Raw genomic sequence first — 19,821 nt, forward strand, 5'->3', positions numbered from 1 at the left:
GTGTGTGTGTGTACTCTTGTATCTTTGTGGGGACCAATTTTAGTTTTTTATTTTATTTTATTTCCTTTTTGGAAAGTGAGGACATTTACACTTACTTCTTAGGTTGCATTAAAATTAGGGTAGCCTATGGGGTCAGGCATGTAGTTCTGACATTTTGGTATTTGCACTCTTGTGGAGAGTTAGATGAGAAGATTGATACCACTCACATATCTGTTCATTAAATATGAAGCTACTGCTTGCACCCGGGGTTAGCTTAGCTTAGCATAAAGACTGGAAACAGCTAGCCTGGCTCTGTGCGAAGCTCACTAATAGCTCATTAACATGCTCCTTTGTTTAATCTGTACAAAAATCAAAGTGTAAAAACGTCAATTTTTCCTGTTAAATTCCTCGAGTCTCTGCTGGTTGCCTGGCAACTGCTCCTGGCCGAGAAATAGTCCGACCCATGACCCCCCGTAAAATAAAACAAATGTTGTTTTTATACCTTGGTTTCTATACGGATTAAAGAAACAAGACGTAACGTAATAATTAGTGAACTGTAGAAGGGCACTTTATTAATCCCCGAGGGGAAATACATTTTTTTCACTCTGTTATATACAAGGCGCGCACACATAGGACCTATATACATGCGTTAATGAGAGACTGGTAATCTCTCCAGCGACCAGATCACACTCTGTACTTGGTCCATGCGGACACTTGAACCGGCGACCCTCCAGTTCCCAAGCCAAGTCCCTATGGACTGAGCTGCTGCCACCCCAGATGTGAGAGGTGCTGAGAGAGCCAGGCTAGCTGTTTCCCCCCATTTCCAGTCTTTATGGACTTTATGGTCTGATCTCCTCATCAGGGAGGAGAATTAAAGACAGTAAGTTCATTTGGTGTGGCACATGCTGTGAGTGAAGAGCTCTCAGTCTCTTCTCCTTTAGATCTCCAGGGTGAACCTTTGTTATATGTTGAATCGGTCGGCTAAGGTAGTTTTTGGTTTGCAAGTTATGAGGTTAGGGCTCCTGAAGGAGCTGGGTTTTCTGTTGTGTTTGTGAGACTTTGAGTTTGGGTAAATAAAAAACCCTGTTGACCGTTAAGCTGACTCTGTCTTTGATCGCTGTACGCCCACTATTTTCCCTGTCTTCCGCCCCGTGCTGTTGCAACATATTCCAAAATGTGAAACTACTGCTTTAAGGTTAGAGTTGTAATTGAGGGTCCTCACACATATAGAAATACAGCCGTGCGTATGCATGCTGTGTTTTGAGATACCTTGGCGGCGAGGCATCTGACAGCCTCCTTCCTCTGTGCTGTACTTTCGCTTGTTCCTGCAGCAGCACTCTGGTTGGGCTGGGAGTCAGCGGGCTGTTTGGAGGCTGCTCTTCCCTGCTTATCCCCACCTGAACAGAGCGCAAGGCAACAACAACAACAAACGCAAAGCTGCCATTTATACTCGTTAGATGAAGTCTCTGGTGTGAGCACAGGAATGCCAGGAGTGAAGTAGAGAGACAATTAAACTGCTGCAATTAATTAGTGCATCTGTAAGCAAGACTCGCAACTATGGCATTAAAACAAAACCACATTAGCTGGCAGCAGGAGTGCAGAATGATAAGCGATTCCTGCACACCTCATTCTAAACCTTCTGTTACATTTAAATCAGAATGATATCAGATATCAATGAATAATGCAAGAACACCATTTTAGTTTAGCTTCCTCTGTACTGCTTTGCCCCTCAGCCTGTAATCTTAACAATACATCTTATTGCACTACAGGAAAAACACTGAAAGAAGATGATGTAGTATACATAACTGTATACATAACTCCAAGTGTGTTTAGAAATTACCAGCATGTCATGCATGCAATGTGCATTTATTGTGCAATGTGCAAAATCTGGTTCAAGTCAAGTCAAATTTCATTGCTTTTTTTTTTTGCAGAGAAAAGAACATTTCCAGTGCTACTCATGATAGGAAAAAAAAAAACAATCTCAGTCTCCTTACACAACCGCAATCAGCAGAGAAACCTCAGGGGAGAACTTGAAAGAGGAGTGTGTGACCCAGTTACCAACTCCTTCCCAAAAAGTGATATTTCCCCCAATATCTTACAAGAATGTGACGTTACTGGAGCACACTGGAGAATGTATGAATTCAACTTCTAGCGTTTCCTCACGTGTTCTTACACTAATGCTTTGGGATGTACGCAAAAACATATTACACTGCAAAGATAGGAGTCTTACATTTAGGGGAGGAGCTGGGGCTGTGAGGGATGCTGGGACCTCCCTGTGGCGTGCGCATGCCATGACAGCTGAGCGTCACCAGGCGCCAGATGATGGCGGTCTTGCCGGATCCTGCGTTACCCACAATGACAGCGCCGCGTCCCTCACAGCTGCTCGTTTTTCTCAGGACCTCCTCCAGACGTGTGAAGAGCCAATCACGGCCAACAAAAGGTGTCTCTGCGGTGATGCCAGGGACTTCAAACAGCAGCGGTTTGAGCATGATGTCCGCTTGTTTGAATGGCACCAATCTCCCTGGACGGAGAGAGAGCAAAGAGTTAAAGCCAAATAAGAATGGACACATTGTGGACGTGTGTTCATGTTCCACACAGGTCTGCAGATGTGTGTGCACCAAACTATATTTACACACTGATTTCACCCCCGAGGCTAAAGCCACAAAATACCTTTGGAGTCATCATTTGTGCGTCCAGCTGTGTTGTGTTTGCGGACGGAGCTCCTGTGTCCAGCAGCCCTTTGGTTGTCCAGATAACTCAGATCCTCCAGTCGAGTGGAGCTGGTTGCTGCAAAGATGAGAGCGGGTGGGGAATAGATTGAGAGTGTGAGAGAGATGCAGGAAATGTGCAAAAGATACACATGCATACCACACAAGTGTCAAATTCATTGCTCGAGTCAATTATTGTATCCATGGAGACGTGAGACATAAACAGTTGTTGCTCTCAATGCTCAATGACCTTGAGGAGAGAGGAGGGCGGAAAAGAAAAGAAGGCAACTCGTCTCACGTCCTGTAATCTCAAGCTAACATGAGTCTGAAATGACCAAATGTTTCATTCTGTCTCATGACACCAATATTCGTGATGATCACTGGAGACACACAACATGGCTGTAATGCAAAAATGTATCAGCTGTCAATCACAGGATTACACCCATTTCTTCTAATGAGCCACATAAAAGCCAACGTGATAAAATAAAATAAAGAAAATGTCGTACAGAAGGGCAAAAAAACTAAAAGAGTTGTTCACTCCCACATTCCCCTATCCAGCCGCCCACTCACACTACAGAGTTTACAGGTCAGCCAGGCTTACTTTCTGCAAGACATTTAGCAGAGTCTTCAGTGCAGGCTGTTGTGAAGCATAAAGAAATAGGCTGTGTAATCAGCTGGTTCTTCCAATTTTGTGTTCTGCAAAAATGAATAATCTATTTCTGCTATTACAGCATATGATTAAACACAGAGTGACAAAAAATAGAAAGCCCTGTACACTGAAATGCAATACAATACAACACTCTTGTAATAAATACGATGTATTACAGATTTGTAATGTTGACGCTGTTTCAGAGAGGTGTTCAAGCACCACAGGTTTTCTCAAAAGCCACAAATCTCTTTTAAAATACCTTCAATTTTGTGTCATTTCCCCTCAGTCTCTCTGACTGGACAAATGAATGGAGCAAAAGCTCTATTACTGGGGAAATAGACAACATAGTATAACAAAAATAGGTTTCTAGATTAGTAATGCTGTTTACCCTACATTCCTGTGTATGTATGTGACTTAAAAATAGTAACATTAGTCAATTTGTGCCTCTTTTTAGGTGGCAGAAGTGAAAATTAGTCATCCTCAACATTTGTTGTGTTGTGGTTTCAGAATGATGAGCACAGTTGGAGAACAACTAGATACAAAATAGGGTGAAAGCTCTACAGGAGGATTTTTTTTCTTTCGCAACCATCATGTTTTTTCCAAATGATGCACAGGTTTTTAGGCATCCTATTATCAAATGGCGTGGAAAATAGTGCATATCGCTGCCGTAAATGGGAAATAAAAAACTCCCCGGAGGTAGGATGCCCCCGCACCCCCCTAGGTTTGGGCTGAGCCCCCAATGTTTACAACATCTGGCTCCGCCCCTGGTGTTGACTCAACTCTACTATCATTCTTGAACCTGCAGTTTCTGTATTTGATTGCACTGTATTGTAAAGAGATTTTAATCTGTTGTGGACAAAATATTTTTTAATATCTTTTGGACAAAATATGTTATAGACAAAATATTAAAAACATATTTCTACATATTGCAGTTCAGTACATCAGTACAACTAACAGTCTAAAAACAGACGATTTATCACATAAGTGAAGTATAGACAAAACTGAAAAGTTAAAGTAAGGCTGAATTTGTTTCAGGGGCTATTTGATTGCATTGCATTACATCTCTTTTGTTGTTGTTTTGGCAGGTTTTTCCTTTATTTAATCACTGCCAGGATTTACCCGGGAGATGGAACAGAGATGGATATAAAATGCAAGAAAAATGGGTATGAGTCAAACTCCAGAGACTAAACTAACAGATGAGAATGTTTGTGAAAGTCACAATTTTCCTGTCCTAAATGTAGTTTAATTTATAAGCATCGTCAGGTTGAGGCTCCTGAAGTAACATTTAATTCTTGTTCATCTGTCTTTGGAGCAGCTGGCAAATAAAAAGGGAAAGAACCTCGATCATCATTGTTCTAGTCTAGTTTTAGGTTGTTCCTAGTTCCCCTTTCTCTCTGTTAATGAAGGGGGGTCTAATCCAGGCATGGCGGAGAACCAGCGAACTAGATTACAGCCACTGCACACGGATGTGTTTATGCTTATTGGGACCTCTTGGGTTGTAATCATATTGTTTTTCTGAATATTTAGGTTTTACTATTGGGTTATGTGTAAGGAAGGATGCATCTACATTTAGGTGATGGAATACTAAACAGCATTAAAGTAGATTAAATTACTACCAAAAAAGACTCGTGGAAAAATGAGTCTGACTGAAAAACTATTGCTATTTTAAGAGTTTGTTTTCAATGGCAAGTCACAGACCGGTCCATTTCATTCATTCATTGCTGTAATATTAAAAACATCCTCTGTAAAATCTAAAAATCTGGTATTACTGCTGCCTCTAATCCCTTCAGAGTGGGATAAAAAAAAAAAAAAAAGGCCTGAATCGCGTTGCACTCATCTATAAAATACTGTAGTAGTACTGCAATAGACTATAAGTGCAGGCCCTGGACAGATGATGACCTCACATAACTATAATCATGTACTGTACATGTTAAATGCAGTCACTGGTAATCTCAGAGCATGCGAGGGAGCTGCAACACACCGAGCTGTTATGAGATTTAAAACAGCGATTACGCCTGAAGATGCCGGCCAGCAACGTCCTTAAGCATCCTTCGTCATGACAAATCGCCAAATCACTCTACACTCAGACGTGAGCCACGCAACAAGAAATGTGTTTATGCTCTCTTAACTGACATTTCATGTCTATTACATAGTGTAATAATGTCCTCTGTTTTATTTAGAACAGGGAGAAAGACACGCTGAACTTGCTTTTTCACAATACTACGGTACATACAGTTCCACCACCACCCGTTCAACACTTTGGCAGATCAGATCATATTCTGATACATGCAGCATCCCGTCGTGTGCCCATCATCCTGTAGCAGCAGAGTGAGAGAGTGGTGTGAAGCTACTGAGGCCATATTATAATTTACAGGGCTTTTAAGAGCACATGGAACCTGCTCCTTGGAGCACTTGTGGATAATGAGGGGGCTCCCTGATGCACGACAAATCAATTACATATGAACACCGCAATTATGATAAAAGAAAAAAGATCAGGGACAAGCAACTAATAAACCCTGGACCACTGCAAACATGGAATCCCTTTAAACAGGTAAAAGAGGGCTTTTAGGACAGGCGACGTGGGAGAAATTACCGTAATTGTCAAGCAAGAGCTGAAGTGGAGGATTGAGGATTGAAAGAACATCCACAGTGAGAGGATGAAGAACAGTCGGCAGCAAAACAGTGTGAAGGAGGTGTGGAGTGGGATGAGAAAGACAGACAGGCCAAATGGCTGAGTGGACCAAGGAGACATTGAAAGAGTTCAAACATGTTTTCAGCCACCAGAACAGCTCCAGCCTGATGGGACCCTGTCCACCACAAGCAGTCACTCGCTGCCTGGCCGGCCTTTATGTTTGCTGATGACAGCGTGGTTGATTACCCTCCAACCCCTGTTGATCATTCAACGCTTTAAAGGTCAACTCCGGCCAAAGCTCCCAGCATGACTGATGGCACTGGCCCCTCATGAGAAACACAGCTGATTCTACACAACCTTTTCAACCTTAAAGGGGAACTTTGGTATTTTTCAACCTGGACCCTATTTTCCGAGAATGCCGTGAAACAAGCTGCGAGGGGCAAGTGAGCGTCATCAATGTAATGTTACGTTCACGAAAAGTGCTTGTTTTTGCCTGACAGGCTCAGATTGTTATTATAAGTGTCTGACAACATTATGGAAAGGATCCTACAGAGAAATAAAACGTTTTTCTTTACCTTTCGCTTTGTTATTGTGTTCAAGCCCCGCTCAAGGAGAAGTCTCATTGTGAAATCTGAATATCCGTATACTCTGGCTCAAATAAATCCAATTAAAAAATCTCATCCACATTGTCAAAATCATCTTGATATCCAGCCATGACATTGAAAATCTTTTAGTTAACACTAAGCTACTCTTTCTGTAAAACAAAACACAACAAACTCTGCCTGGCTGGCACTCGTGTTTCCACCATGGATGTATTCCACTATTCCACCGCTGTCTTCCAGCAACACGTCACCTTGCCAGATTTCAGAACGAGCGAGACTGTGACCACAATGTCAGACACTTAAAAACAAGACTTTAAATGATGGTGCCAGCTTGCCCCAATAGCACCATATTGCAGCCTGTGAGCGGCTGCCGGTTACAGCGTTATCCTTCAATACTGGACCAATTTCAGCAATTGTTGTCACCATTAGTCAGTTAGACACAAAAACACGGGAAAATAGTGTCCAGGTGGAAAAATACCGAAGATACCGTTTAATGGAATAGTTCGACATTTTGGGAAATGCCCTTACTCGCTGATGAGAGATGAGAAGATCGATATAACTCTTATACTAGAGTGGTATCGATGTTCTCATCTTACTCTCCAGCAGAAAGCCAATAAGAGTATTTCCCAAAATGTATAAGTATTCCTTGAATATAGGAGATAGGTCTACTGCATTGTCCCATTATTGAGAATTGGATGCTCCAGTGCCCTTATAGGCCAGTGGCTCTGACCTGTCACATAATAAAGAGGCTGCATCTGCAGAGACCTCTTGTGAAAGACTAACACCAGGGAAACATACTGAAAGCATGGACGATACTAAACATCATCTCTGTAGTTGATGCATCTTCAGCCTTCACAAAGAAAAAATACAAGACTGCCTTTGTCACTCTTTCTGCCGACAGCCATCATGCTGCACAATGCTTCTTGCCAAGTCTCAGCCCACTGGGGTGCTGATGAAGCAGGTAACTCCTATTGACTCTGCACACTGTCTTGGACTAACTCTCACATTTCTGTGCTCGCAGCAATCAGCATTTATCTCAGGAAACTTTGAGAACATGAGTCCATCCATTCCATAAATTGTGATTATGAGGCCGTTAATGAGAACAGACAGTGAGGAACAAAAGGTGATGGAGCCTCCATCTACTCTAGACTTTAAGTTATGCATTGACTAATTGGAAATTAAACCTGATCATCTGCGATCCAGCATATATTATGGAATATTCTCTGTTCATTTTCTCTTGATATTCTGCTGCTGTTACAGTTTTGCATACACTATCTAATGTATAGGCTACAATTTCATTATACATAATGCATCTTACATTTTCTAAGATAGTCTTAAAATGTAAAGTACTGGAGCAGAGCCTCCATTGATTATACTCTTATCTGTAGCCTGTTTGTCTTTGTTGCCTGACAATATTGCTGCAATAACAAATACATTTTACATTTGGGAATAATTAAAGCTAAATTTGAATACTTGTCTCCTGATGTAGGTCTATATCACACACCGTTACTCTATGATCTAATCTTTCATGAATGTGGAGTGAAATTCTAGCAGCTACAGTGTGGCGCGCTTCATCTTTATTCTGAATTTCATCAAGGGTGCCTAAATGAAAGCACCAGCTGACAGAAGAAACTGGCAGGCGTTACTGTGAATCCACTCCTTAGGGAATCTCTTCTTTTGCTCCCACCACAAATGAACTGACATCTAAGGAAAGAAAAAGAGCCTTGTGCACTAGCAAAGATCGTGACTGGAGAGGGAGGGGGATATTTTTATGACAACTGGAGGCCTCCCAGGACACTTAACTGGTACTGCTCACTGTGTGTATCGAGCCTCAGTGGTAAGTAGAGCACCAGCACACGGTGCAACCAAGTTTAGCTCTGCATCGCAGAGATCATGCAAATTACGCTTTCTCCGTATGGGGTGAATAGTTGGAGAATGTCAAGTGAAACATCAATTCAATCAATCTGCCATTCAGTCAATATTTATCAGTCCATTAATTAATCACCCGGGTCACAGCTGTCACATTATACTCTCATTAACCTACTTCAACTACAAAACAATTGAAGCTTTAGCAACTCACTCGCTAGCTCACTAATTAACACATTATGTCTCGTTTGTTTAATCCGTACAAAAATAGAGGTGTAAAACCGACATGTTGTGGTTTTACGGGGGGTTATGTGTGGGACTATTTCTTGGCTGGGAGCAGTGACTTCCCTCGAGGTGACGGCAAGACTCCAGGAAATATAACGTGTTAATTAGTGAGCTTTTGGACGCTTTCACAAGCCGTGTTTGGCTAGTCCAAATCAGACAGAAATTGATAATTTTGGTTTGTTTTCTATTTAGTCCGCTTCGGTTTAACAGTGCACAAATTAAAGTGGACCAACTAAAAAAAATAATTTCACGGGGGGCGTGTACGAAGGAGCAAATTTCGTCTCGAGAGCTGCCACTTCTATGCAGAGAATTGCAGACTTTGATATACTGCTGTCAAAGTTTTTTTCACTTTGACGGCACTGATTGTTTCCTGATAGAATCCTTTCTCTTCCAGTTTTTCTCAAATAACTTCATATATGTCACTATTTTTGCAGACTTTATTTAGCATATTCTGTATGTTCTCTTCGGCCCAGATGTCAAGCAAACATCGGACTTCTGCAGAAGTCCAGGTCAGTCCTCTCCCACTCATGTTAACCAATTTGGTTCGCTTGGAAATGGTCCGAGACCACAGTCGCAAGCGGTCTCAGACTGGTTGTTTTGGTCTGCACCAGAGTACGATTACTGCGTTCACAACTGCCCAAACAAACCACACCAGAGTTCGATTAAAACGGACTAAATGTTGGCTTGTGAAAGCGCCCTTCGAGGATTTTGTTCCCTTTGGACAGAGCCAGGCTAGCTGTTTCCCCCTGTTTCTTCAAGCCTATATGCTAAGCTAAGGGGCAACTGGCTCCAGCTCCATATTGAGTGGATAGGTATGAGAGTGGTAATGATCTTCACATCAAACTCTCTGCAAGACAGTGAATAGGCGTATTTCCCAATAACAGGTGACCACATAAAGAAGAAGGTAAACGTACCTGCCACAGAATTTGGACGGGGCATCACAAGGGAGGAGGTGCTGTGTATGTGGTGCTGTGGGAGGGGTCTTTTCGGTGCTGGTGGAGTCCTGGGCTCCATGATGTCAGTTCTAGGTAAGGCCTCATCTGTTTGGGTGGTCAGATTGTCCCTGGTTGGCCCGGGATGGCGGTCCTCGCTTGCATGGCCCATTGCACGAGCACCGCCCCCCGGGCCTTCATCCTTAGTCAGGACCTCACTGGACGTGCTGCGTTCCTCATTCTCAGAAGAACTAGTGATGGTTGCTGAGCCGCAAGAAAATATGGGTTAGGTTAAGGCAATTAAAAAAAAAGAAATCACACCTCTAAAAAAGAACATTTGCTGACATGCATTTTCTTATCAGCTAAAAATGACTAAAGACCCAAAACTAAGCATTGCCTTCCACTTCAACAAATCACATTTACTCAATCAACAGTAAAATACACCTGTTTTATCATCAATCAATGAGTTTTACTGTACTTGATGCACCCTTTGCTCTTTTGTATTTAACTATAAATACAAACTCTATTTAGGGAGAAAAAAGTGTCCTATTTTAAGAGAATTAGGCCCATAAGCAACAAAGACAGCAGTGTCCCAGTTTTGACAGGAGGGAGCTGAAACCTTGAGGCTGAAGTGGCACAGGCGACATAGAGACACTAGCTGTGGGGTAGGGGTACACATTTGGCAAGGACTTAAAAGTAAGTGATGTTGGATCTAACTTTATATTACAATTTAGGAAGGTGTGGCATTTTAGCATCACATTTGGGATTTCTGATAAGGTAAGTGGTTCAACATGGAGTTAAAGAGGACCTATTATGCTTTTGTGCTTTTTCCCTTTCCTTTAGCGTGTTATATAGTTTTTTGTGCAGATAAACGGCATGCAAAGTTACAAAGTCCAAAGTCTACACCAAAGGGAGTTACTCTCCCCCACAGAAACACTGCTCCTGAACTGCCTGAAATGCCTTGCTTCAAGTCATGCCTTTTCTTCTGTAACATGGTGATGTCACCAAGTAACACATTTACATAATACCCGCCTAGCGGCTAGTGTAGAACGCCCTCAAACAAAGCTACAAAGCTAGTTAGAGTGGAGCTGGAGCGGTGTCTGAAGAGTTTGGTTCGGTTGACCAATCACAACAGAGTGGACCAGCGGACCAATCAGAGCAGACTAACGGAGGAGCTCAAACAGAGCATTTCAGACAGAGGGTGAAAGGAAGTGCTGCAGCACAGCTGGTTTGTGAAAAATAAAGCCCTTTTTGAACATTAAAGCATGTAAACATGTTCTAGTAGAAACCCAAAATACAAGTATGCACCTGAAAATAAGCAGAATAGGTCCTCTTTAAATAGGCCGTTTTTAGCATCCTTTTTTTTTTTTTTTTACATCTAGTGGTGCATGGCTAGGCATTGGTATTGGACATGCTTCACCTAAAATACAATTTGAACTCACACTATGTGGATAGACATCATTTGAAAACCTGGCTAGGATTTCCAACAGCAACTCTCACCTATGATCCCACTGTCCTTGCTCTCCAGGGTGGAGGTGGGGCTTTGAGAAGGAGGTCCAGGGCTGCTCCCGGTGATGGGTCCAGGAGCAGAGGTTACAGGGTTGGAGAGGGTTCCACTGGGGCTGGTGCTGGAGCTGCAGTGAGGTGAGGGTAAGGGTAAAGGCTGGCTTCCAGCACTGGTGCTCAGGGTGGAGGAGGGACTCTCTGAACAGGGGGAGGCGGTGCTGCAGGTGAGAGTGGAGCTGGGACTCCCCCCCTGGGCGGAGGTATCACACTGAAGAAAAAGGAGAGCAGAGAGATATTGTCAAGGAGGTTAAAGTGACATAAAGTTAAGCTGTATAGAGAACCACAGTGAGAGACTCAACCTGATCAACTCTGTGCGAGGAGAAAGAAAAGAAACTCTTTTATTATAAAAAGGGTAGTAAATCAACAGTGTCAGTTGCCACCCTTTCTAACAGCACTCCACTCTACATGACAGTGTTTGCCTTCATGCACACTGTTTTGTGTGTTTGTGTGTGCACGCAGATGGGAAATGAAAGGATAATTCCAGTTATTTTCATCCTGGCTGTCATTTTCCCAGTTTTTCATAGCGACGGCTGGCTAACTCACTCGCTGTAGACATTTATAATTTACTGTAGAAGTCACTGTACACACACATTCTGCTGGTCCACATGGGGCTCATTTCACAAAGACGAAATGAAATGTGAACATTTTTCACAGGTGACAGGATGTATTTTAAGTATGGAAAATCCAATGAACACAGAGTCAGACTGCCTGAATGAGGCTACTAGTTAAAATGACGCATCAAACACCACAAGATGTGCTCGTTCCAGGAAATGACATTGGATGAAGGCACTATTACAGTGTGTGTTACTGTGTTAAAAGGACAGGCTTTAGTTGCTTTTTTGGAATTAGCAGTGTGTGTGTGTGTTTGTGTGTGTGTGTGTGTGTGTGTGTTTTGGATAGCAACTGCATTTAAAGCTCTACAGTCATCGTGTTGGAAAAACCTCAGCAGTATCACATCTATTGATAAAGAGCCTTCAGGTTGTCAGATAGTGGATTTTTAAAAGCCGATATAATAACGATAGTTTGAAGTAGGAAAAACTACTCAATTAATAACAGGCGTTGATCACATGCACATAGATATGTGGCCCGTAGTTGTGCTAGATCTGCACTTACGGCTAGCCACATTATAACGACCATGCTTGCTAGCTAAACAGAGACAGCATGCTTTCAGCAGAGCAGCAACCTTCAGTGTAATGCATTAATAATGCCATACTATACCCGACAACCTAATCGTGCTCATAATTTAATAAAGTGGCCTTATATAAAGTTAACTTTCATTTAAATATATCTCAGATACACATTGACTTCATGTATAGAGCCTCCGTGCAAAACGGTGATGTATGTCCCTGCATGACTGGTGGATCGGCCGCTACCGGAGCCCCGATAACGATAGTTTGTAAAATGTCCTATTGGCGCTGTTCAATCGACCAAACCGATTAATCAGTCGACAGCCACTTCAAAGACTTTTGAAGAGTAAAGAGAATAAATACATCGTGATAACAAGTACATCTACACAATATATTGCAACCTACCCTGCAATAAATCATGTTTTTATGAAGCATATTATGTTAAATTGTGTTTTTTCCATTATGTTGTTCTTAGAGGAGGAAAAAAACTCTTTTTCACATAATATATGTTACATATATTTGAATGTATAGTATTTACTCTTGTCTCTTAAAGAGGATTTTTTCACTTGTCTTTAAGAATATTTTGCTTTTTTTTATTTATTAATGTATGTGGCCCTTTACCAATAAAGACAGTGGTAAATGTGAAATGTTCAGAAGAGATTACAAATCTTCTCACAACATCTCAAGACATTTGTTTTATTCGTATTATTAAATGGACATGATTTCTAAGAAACAAAGTAGTATACAGCATATTTTGTTAATAAGGTGGTCCTTGTAGTTTGATCACATGCATTTCAGGTCTCCTCATTACTGATGCAACATTTCTGCAACACAGAGACTGTAGGGAGACAAGGCAGCAGAGTTGAAGCAGCTCACTGTTATTCCCTTTATACCAGAGCCTCATCTATCTTAGCCAGGACAACCCACATTCCTCATATGAGCCTCGCTATCGCTGTGAAACTGACTGAATCTGGAGCTCAGGTGGTGGAATGAGGCTGAGAAAATGGGCCAAGGCTGAGCAATGCAAAGGCATAGAGATGGAGCACATATGATTACACACATACAGAGGGGTTAAAGTAGAAATGGAGCCCTGTGGAAGCATAGCAACGCAAATAATAATGTTCAGAATTATCCATTTTTCCAAAGGTGATTTGAATGGTCACATCACACAATGTTTCCTAAAAAAATAAACATTCAACCAATCTTTAGTAAGAAATATTTAAATGTTTAAAGAAGAAACTAAGATCCTGAGGGCTAAAAAAAAAAAGGTTGTTCCAAAAACCATCCATCGCCTTTTTATATGCCATGACAGCAAGGGGCCAGTGAATCAATATGCTGCTGCCCTACCTTCTTTTCCCTCCTGTCCTCCATAGGAGAGCTAGCAGTGCCAGGCGTTGCTTCTCCCAATAAGAAGCATAGTCTGGTCATCAGTTCCTGGGTAGAAAGGGAGGAGCCCGGCTGGGGCTCCACGTGGAGGTCTGGAAAACATACACATTGACGACACACGGATTATCAAGCAAAATGGAAAACATGGCAGGCCAGATGAGACCGCCATCTAACTGACGCCCTCGTTTCAGCTCAGCTCGCTCCTGAGGTTCCCACCCAGCAGCAGAAATGTACGCATCCACAGGTCAGTGCAGCCCCCAGCTGCCCTGATTATGAATGCAAAAGACTGTGGCTTCCCAGTCACCCTGGTCGAGGCAGCAGCAAGAGGTTGTGTGAGGTTGTGAGTTTTGCCTGTGCACACGCCTGCCAGGTGCTCTCCGTTAAGAGACTGGTTGTGAATTTCAATGAGCTTTGGTGTCGACTCCGGAGCAGAAAGAAGGAGTGCCTTGGCTCTGCCTTCTCTCTGTTGCTCCAGGAGAGATCGGCTGACACAGGCCATGTGCTGCATTCATTTATCACTGTTTAAGGCTCCCTGATGCTTTGACCTCCAACCCCAGCTCCTCTTAGGTCCACGCTCACCTCTGTAGAGTAAAAAGCTTTAACAGTTCCCACATCTCTGTGCTTTAACCAGTCCTCCGTTCTCACGCCTCACCTATGTGCCGTTATCAGCTGAGTAACATGCATATTGAGTAGGCACATAAACAGGATGACAGGACATCACGGATTACAGGAACAGCTCACTCCTCCTCACAAACATCTTTGCGTTTTAGACATCACATTCATTTCGCACTCCCTCCACTGATTCTCTCTCATTCTGTCTTGCTGGCTCACTCTCTCCTTTTTAACTGCATCACATCTTGCATTCAACCCAAGTGTGTTCAAACAGGAGCCACAGCCTTGAGAGGATCAAGGTCAGTTTTGAGATTTTTTGTTCCATAAAGCGCCCCAGTTCTTGTCAATACTCTTTTCACTTCACAGCTTGAAAAGCTGCTGAAGACTTGGGATAGGAAGGGTGGATGTGTATTTCAGAGAGGGGGAGGAGAGAAAACTTTGCATTTAGTCAGAAGAGCACTGAGATCCAATCTGGAGTAACATGAGGACAACACTGAATGTCCAGTACTATTCATCAAACCACCCAGCAGTTGCCATTGGAAACGGGAAGCTGAGAGGTGCCTGGCAACCGGGATAGAAGATGCCTCATAAAATCTGTTTCGCCCAAGGGTAGCCCTCTGGTCAACAACATAAAGAAAGCTGGCTGAGATGTGGATATTTACACCATTATTGCTTTAATCTAACCAAAACTGTACAAGCAGCATGCAGAGAAGTCAGGGCAAAGACAAACTGTGATAAAACAAATCCACTCTCAATAATACACTGAGGATTACACACACATCGCTGTCCCTACATTCATCTGAAAGCAAAAAACTTAATGCAAAACCTTTTTAAAACACACCACACGCTCACTGTCTCCTGTATGTCATCATTCACTCACCTCTACCCCATTCATCCTCATTCAGCTCCACTGATCAATACCTGGAAAAACCGACACGATGCTAAACACACTCCCACGCGCTCCTGTTCTCACCTCTGTGGTCTGTCCTGCCACGGCACGAGGCGAAGACAAGAGGTTCCCTCGCGTCGGAGGAGCCATCCACATACTCCAGTTTCCTTACCCGTCCTTCGGCCACAGCAGAGAGGGAGAAGGGAGAGAGGGAGGGAGAGCAGGCAGGGTGGGAGAGAGGGAGGGATTGAGGGTGGAGATAAGGAGGGATATGAAAGAAAGTGAGAGAGAGAAAGAGAGAGATTAAGCCTCCCCAGATGAGATCTGTGGTGCAGAATTTGAATTGTGTCCCAGGAGTATAAAGCAGTATGTACAGAGTGCGAGCCATGCATGCAAACAGTACAATATTCACTGTACCGTGGGCGTTTATCTATAATATATTAACACTGCTAATGTGTGTGTGTGTGTGTGTGTGTGTGATGGCAGGGACAGCGGTGCACTCATATTGATGTGTGTGTGGGTGTGTCTCAATTTATGCATCAACATCTGAGGGTTTGTTGGAAGTAGAGATTCTTTAGGACTGGAGATCATTCAGAAGGATGAGATGTTTAGAAACACTGAAACGTGCTGAATTTTTACTCTCAAGGTTATTCAGTGTCTGAACCATGCACAAGGATAGACTCAGCAACACTGTTTAATTAACATACAGTTTAATATCTGATTTTGCATGAACACCAGAGACACGAAGGCCATGACAATTTATATTTTTACATGCTGTAATTTTCCTTGTCATGTTCGTTCAGGGGAAAAACAAGGCAGTGCTGCATGCGATGAAATGTAACAGCACCTTTTTCTGAATGGCTGGACTCGCTGCAGGACACTGCCACCTTGTGCCTCTTTTAAGGAGAGGCACCCCAGGCAAACATGGAGTTTGTTTTCTTCTCATCCAACAATTATGAGAGTTTAAATACATTTTTAAATAGCATAATATTATATTTCATATATATGTGCAAGCTGTCTGTTTCAGAAAATGGTATTTTTCTGAGTTGAGCTTGGTCAGGCTCTCATCCAGACTGTGGAATCACTCCAGTTTGCTGATTTCTGTCTTTTTGATGTGAAGAAGCTGCTTATGTATTGCTGTGTTTTAGCTGTTTTTTTATTACTGTATTTTATTGTATTTTTGTATATATTGTCTGTTTTTATTTAGTATGTTATGGACCTTCTCTTTGGGTCCTTAATAAAGTCATTATTATTATTATTATTATTATTATTATTGCTATATATACATTATTAATATATGCTATATTTGTTTATTAGTTGCAAAACTTGTTTAAATAGTGGATAACATCTTAGTAATGTTTACTGTTTTGACTTAATGAATAATTAAATAGTAAAGTTCTCATGGATTTATCAAAAATGTTTTATTTTGATTAAATAATGAAATATTCATGAGGCTATATGTACATCATAGAATATGCTATATTGGACCCTTTTTTTATGTAGAAGATGGTATAAATTGAAATCAGAAAACTCAAAATTGTGTTTTGCTTACTGTTATTTCACTTGAATATTTAACCCGCACTATGCAGAATGATGTATGCACAGAGTTTTTGTCATTCTGAGTTTATTTGACATTTGTCTGCAGAGATCGACATTAGATATGGGGAAGAGAGAGAAGAGGAAATACCATGTGACAACGGTTTCCTGCAGGAATCATGGAACATATGGCAACGCAAGTATCATGGCTCACTTGCATGGCTGCATCTACTACCTACAGTACATGTGGTGCATATGACAGTATGTTGTTTTGAGAGACCTGACATTCAAGTTTCCTTTAGAAATACAGATGGTGTAAAATAAAAAAATAAAAAATGCATATACTGTATATATAAAAATGAAAAGAAAAAAGCTACGGACCTTGAGTTAAGTTTTTATTTATTCCGTAATATAACATCTAAAAGTTGACCTACCTAATTGGGGTTCCTTGCCTTAAGTTATCTTGTTCAATCATTTACTCTGACAATCTGTCACATGTTCTGGGCCCTGGGGGAACAGTGTCTATGCTCTTGCGTTTGCTGTCACATGAATGGAACAGCTGAACGCACAGAAGCTCTCTACTAACCAAGCAGCAAACCCATGAAAGCATTCTGCAGCTATTCCCTGACGCACCGCTTCTTGTCAACCTCAGTTCTTCATATTCAGACTTTTGTTTTTATTATTATTGGTGCTATTTCAGTTGAACCCACCTGTGAACTTGATGCACGACTGGGAGGGAACTATGTCGGCCTGGCGAGGAAGAAGAGGGGAGGACGGTAAAGAAATGGATGCACCCTTGGTCAGTCTCCTCAGCTTCACCGGGCTTTCAGTGTAGCCGCTGTCAGGGTCCCGGAAGTGTGTGGCACGCCCGCCGCTGCCCTTCTGCAAGGTGCTGTGAGTGTACACCTCACTACCTGCATGGAAAAAGATGAGACAGGTGTTACAGTTAAAGACGCATCATTTAGAAAGCTTCAGGCAGAGTTGATTCAACAGACAGCAGATTGAACATATCGCAGAGAGAGCAGTTTAAAATATGTCTCACATAAGGCTGTGACAGAGCGAACATATCTTGTCTTGGAGGCATATTGCTGAATGAGTTAATGGAAAGTTGGCAATGCCAGAACATCTATTTAAAGGAATGGGATCACACTCAATAAAGAGGCTATCCACTTATTATATTTCAATTCAATATTTCAATTATTTTCATTTCCACTCTTATTGCAGCCATTGAGCCTCATCCTGTGTCTTCAAATAAACATGAGAACTCACAAAACTAGGTGATTATGAGGCCTTACTGCCACTTATATTGGTTAGACCAGATTGCAGTAGTTTTCCTAGTGGAACAACTCAGTCATTCACTTTCTTTTACCTTAAATGAGTCTGTTTCTGCTGTTATTACCATGAGCAAAACAAGGACTCAGAGGTCCACCACCTAATATTAAAAATTCCCATTGACATGCTGTTGCATAATTCCTAAAAAGTGTAGAAGCATCATAGCCTTGAAACCTTTCATGATACGCTTCTGAGAAGAAGTGATATCTCTCGGCAAATGATCAGAGCCTGTAAACACACTATATCATTTTTAATGAGACTGACACAGTTCTCTATGTTCCTCTCTGCCCTCGCTACCCAGAGCAGCACATTATCAAATATTAATGCGGCAACATGGTTGCTCTAATACTGAGCTCTACTTATGCTCATCTATCTCCACTGCGCAGTCTGAAATCTCCTCTGAACTGCAGCAAGTTGACAAGTCCTCCCTGTGAAAAATATAAAAACATCTTTGCTCCTGTAGATGTTGTTCAGCACACCTTTTCAGTTCACATTTGCACTGGCAATAAAAAAAACAGATCAGTTTGTTTACAGCAAATACAACACATTTATAACACAGATTGGTCTCATTCAGTTCACTCACAGATTCTTGTGAAATTCAGTATGTTTTTTAGTAGGTCAGGGTGTTTTGCCTAACCCACTCTAACTTCTCCTGACACACTTTAAATGCAAGCAGGGGGACACTGTGTGAAGGACAGAACAGAACTGATGAATTAGGCTAATTGAAATGGCTCTACTTAAATCACCCAAGAGAAGAGATCCTGATTATTGCCATCAAATAATGACACCTAGAGTGTACAACAGTAGATACATTTCCTGCACGTATTTGTGATCAGGGACAGAAAAAGCATACTCCACTTGATGAAAACTGTGATAAAATATTAAGATACAAGGTGCAATGTTGGCTTATTATTGAGCTGACATATCACAGTTGTGTTAAGTGTTTTTTTGCTCTTACCTTGATGTCTCTGCTTCTTTTTCTCTCCTCGTTTTCCTCCTCCTTCTCTCTTGTGTCCAAACACTGCTCGGAACATAGCTGGGCTGTTGCTTCACTGTCTTACTGCCAGTAGAAAGATTAAGCAAAATGTTCATATATTAGGAACACATTATTTCAGGCAACATTAAATCTAAACTGCTGAAGAAGAAGCTAATTTAATTGGTAACAATTTAGTCTTCAACAATGAGTCATTTCTTTACATTAATCATTATTACCCATAAGGGTGGTGACACATAAAGAAATTAACTCATCCTAAAAATGAAGCCTCACCTTTAGCTGCTCTTATGTCTTCTTTAATGCCTGAATGTCCTCACATTAATCCAAAAGGAAGCTGGTGGAGGACCATTTCAACTTGCGTAGTCCAATTAAGAAGTGCAGCCTCTCTTCAGTCAGTCAACTCACAGTATGGAGGAGCTGGAGGGGGCGGGCGCGCGCCTCGTGCACGCGCGTGTTTATGTTCTACATTTGATGTACTGCACCCTTTAATGATCTAATGGTTTATTTCAAACCAGTTTTGTTCTTTAATCTTACAATATTGGGACTTTTCATTTGATCTTCATCATAATGCTCCAGGGATGACGTTTTTTTTTTGTAGGCCAACCAGGAAGTTATAGCATCGACCTGGTTTCCTCAATAAAAAGCCAATGGGATTTTTCCATTGGGTTTTGGATTATTGCAGAAAATAATCTCTGTGGCAAACAAACGTTTATGATACTTACAAGT

At 41.8% G+C, this 19,821-nt stretch overlaps 1 protein-coding gene across 1 annotated transcript in view; it reads right to left on the minus strand.

Moving 5' to 3' along the window:
- Window positions 1-19,508, minus strand: part of LOC141754985 (protein TANC1-like) — a 37,054-nt gene extending 17,546 nt beyond the window's left edge. Inside the window, exons 1-10 of the mRNA XM_074614500.1 lie at window positions 19,369-19,508; window positions 19,060-19,161; window positions 17,480-17,683; window positions 15,318-15,410; window positions 13,694-13,824; window positions 11,154-11,427; window positions 9,636-9,917; window positions 2,650-2,766; window positions 2,210-2,500; window positions 1,249-1,376 (exon numbers count right to left, since the gene is read on the minus strand). Of these exons, the coding sequence (XP_074470601.1) occupies window positions 1,249-1,376; window positions 2,210-2,500; window positions 2,650-2,766; window positions 9,636-9,917; window positions 11,154-11,427; window positions 13,694-13,824; window positions 15,318-15,410; window positions 17,480-17,683; window positions 19,060-19,135 (1,596 nt within the window). The 5' untranslated portion in view covers window positions 19,136-19,161; window positions 19,369-19,508. The remainder of the gene's footprint in view (window positions 1-1,248; window positions 1,377-2,209; window positions 2,501-2,649; window positions 2,767-9,635; window positions 9,918-11,153; window positions 11,428-13,693; window positions 13,825-15,317; window positions 15,411-17,479; window positions 17,684-19,059; window positions 19,162-19,368) is intronic.
- Between the last annotated feature and the right edge of the window lie 313 nt (window positions 19,509-19,821).

This window comes from Sebastes fasciatus, chromosome 2, assembly GCF_043250625.1.
Source record: "Sebastes fasciatus isolate fSebFas1 chromosome 2, fSebFas1.pri, whole genome shotgun sequence".
NCBI lineage: Eukaryota > Metazoa > Chordata > Actinopteri > Perciformes > Sebastidae > Sebastes > Sebastes fasciatus.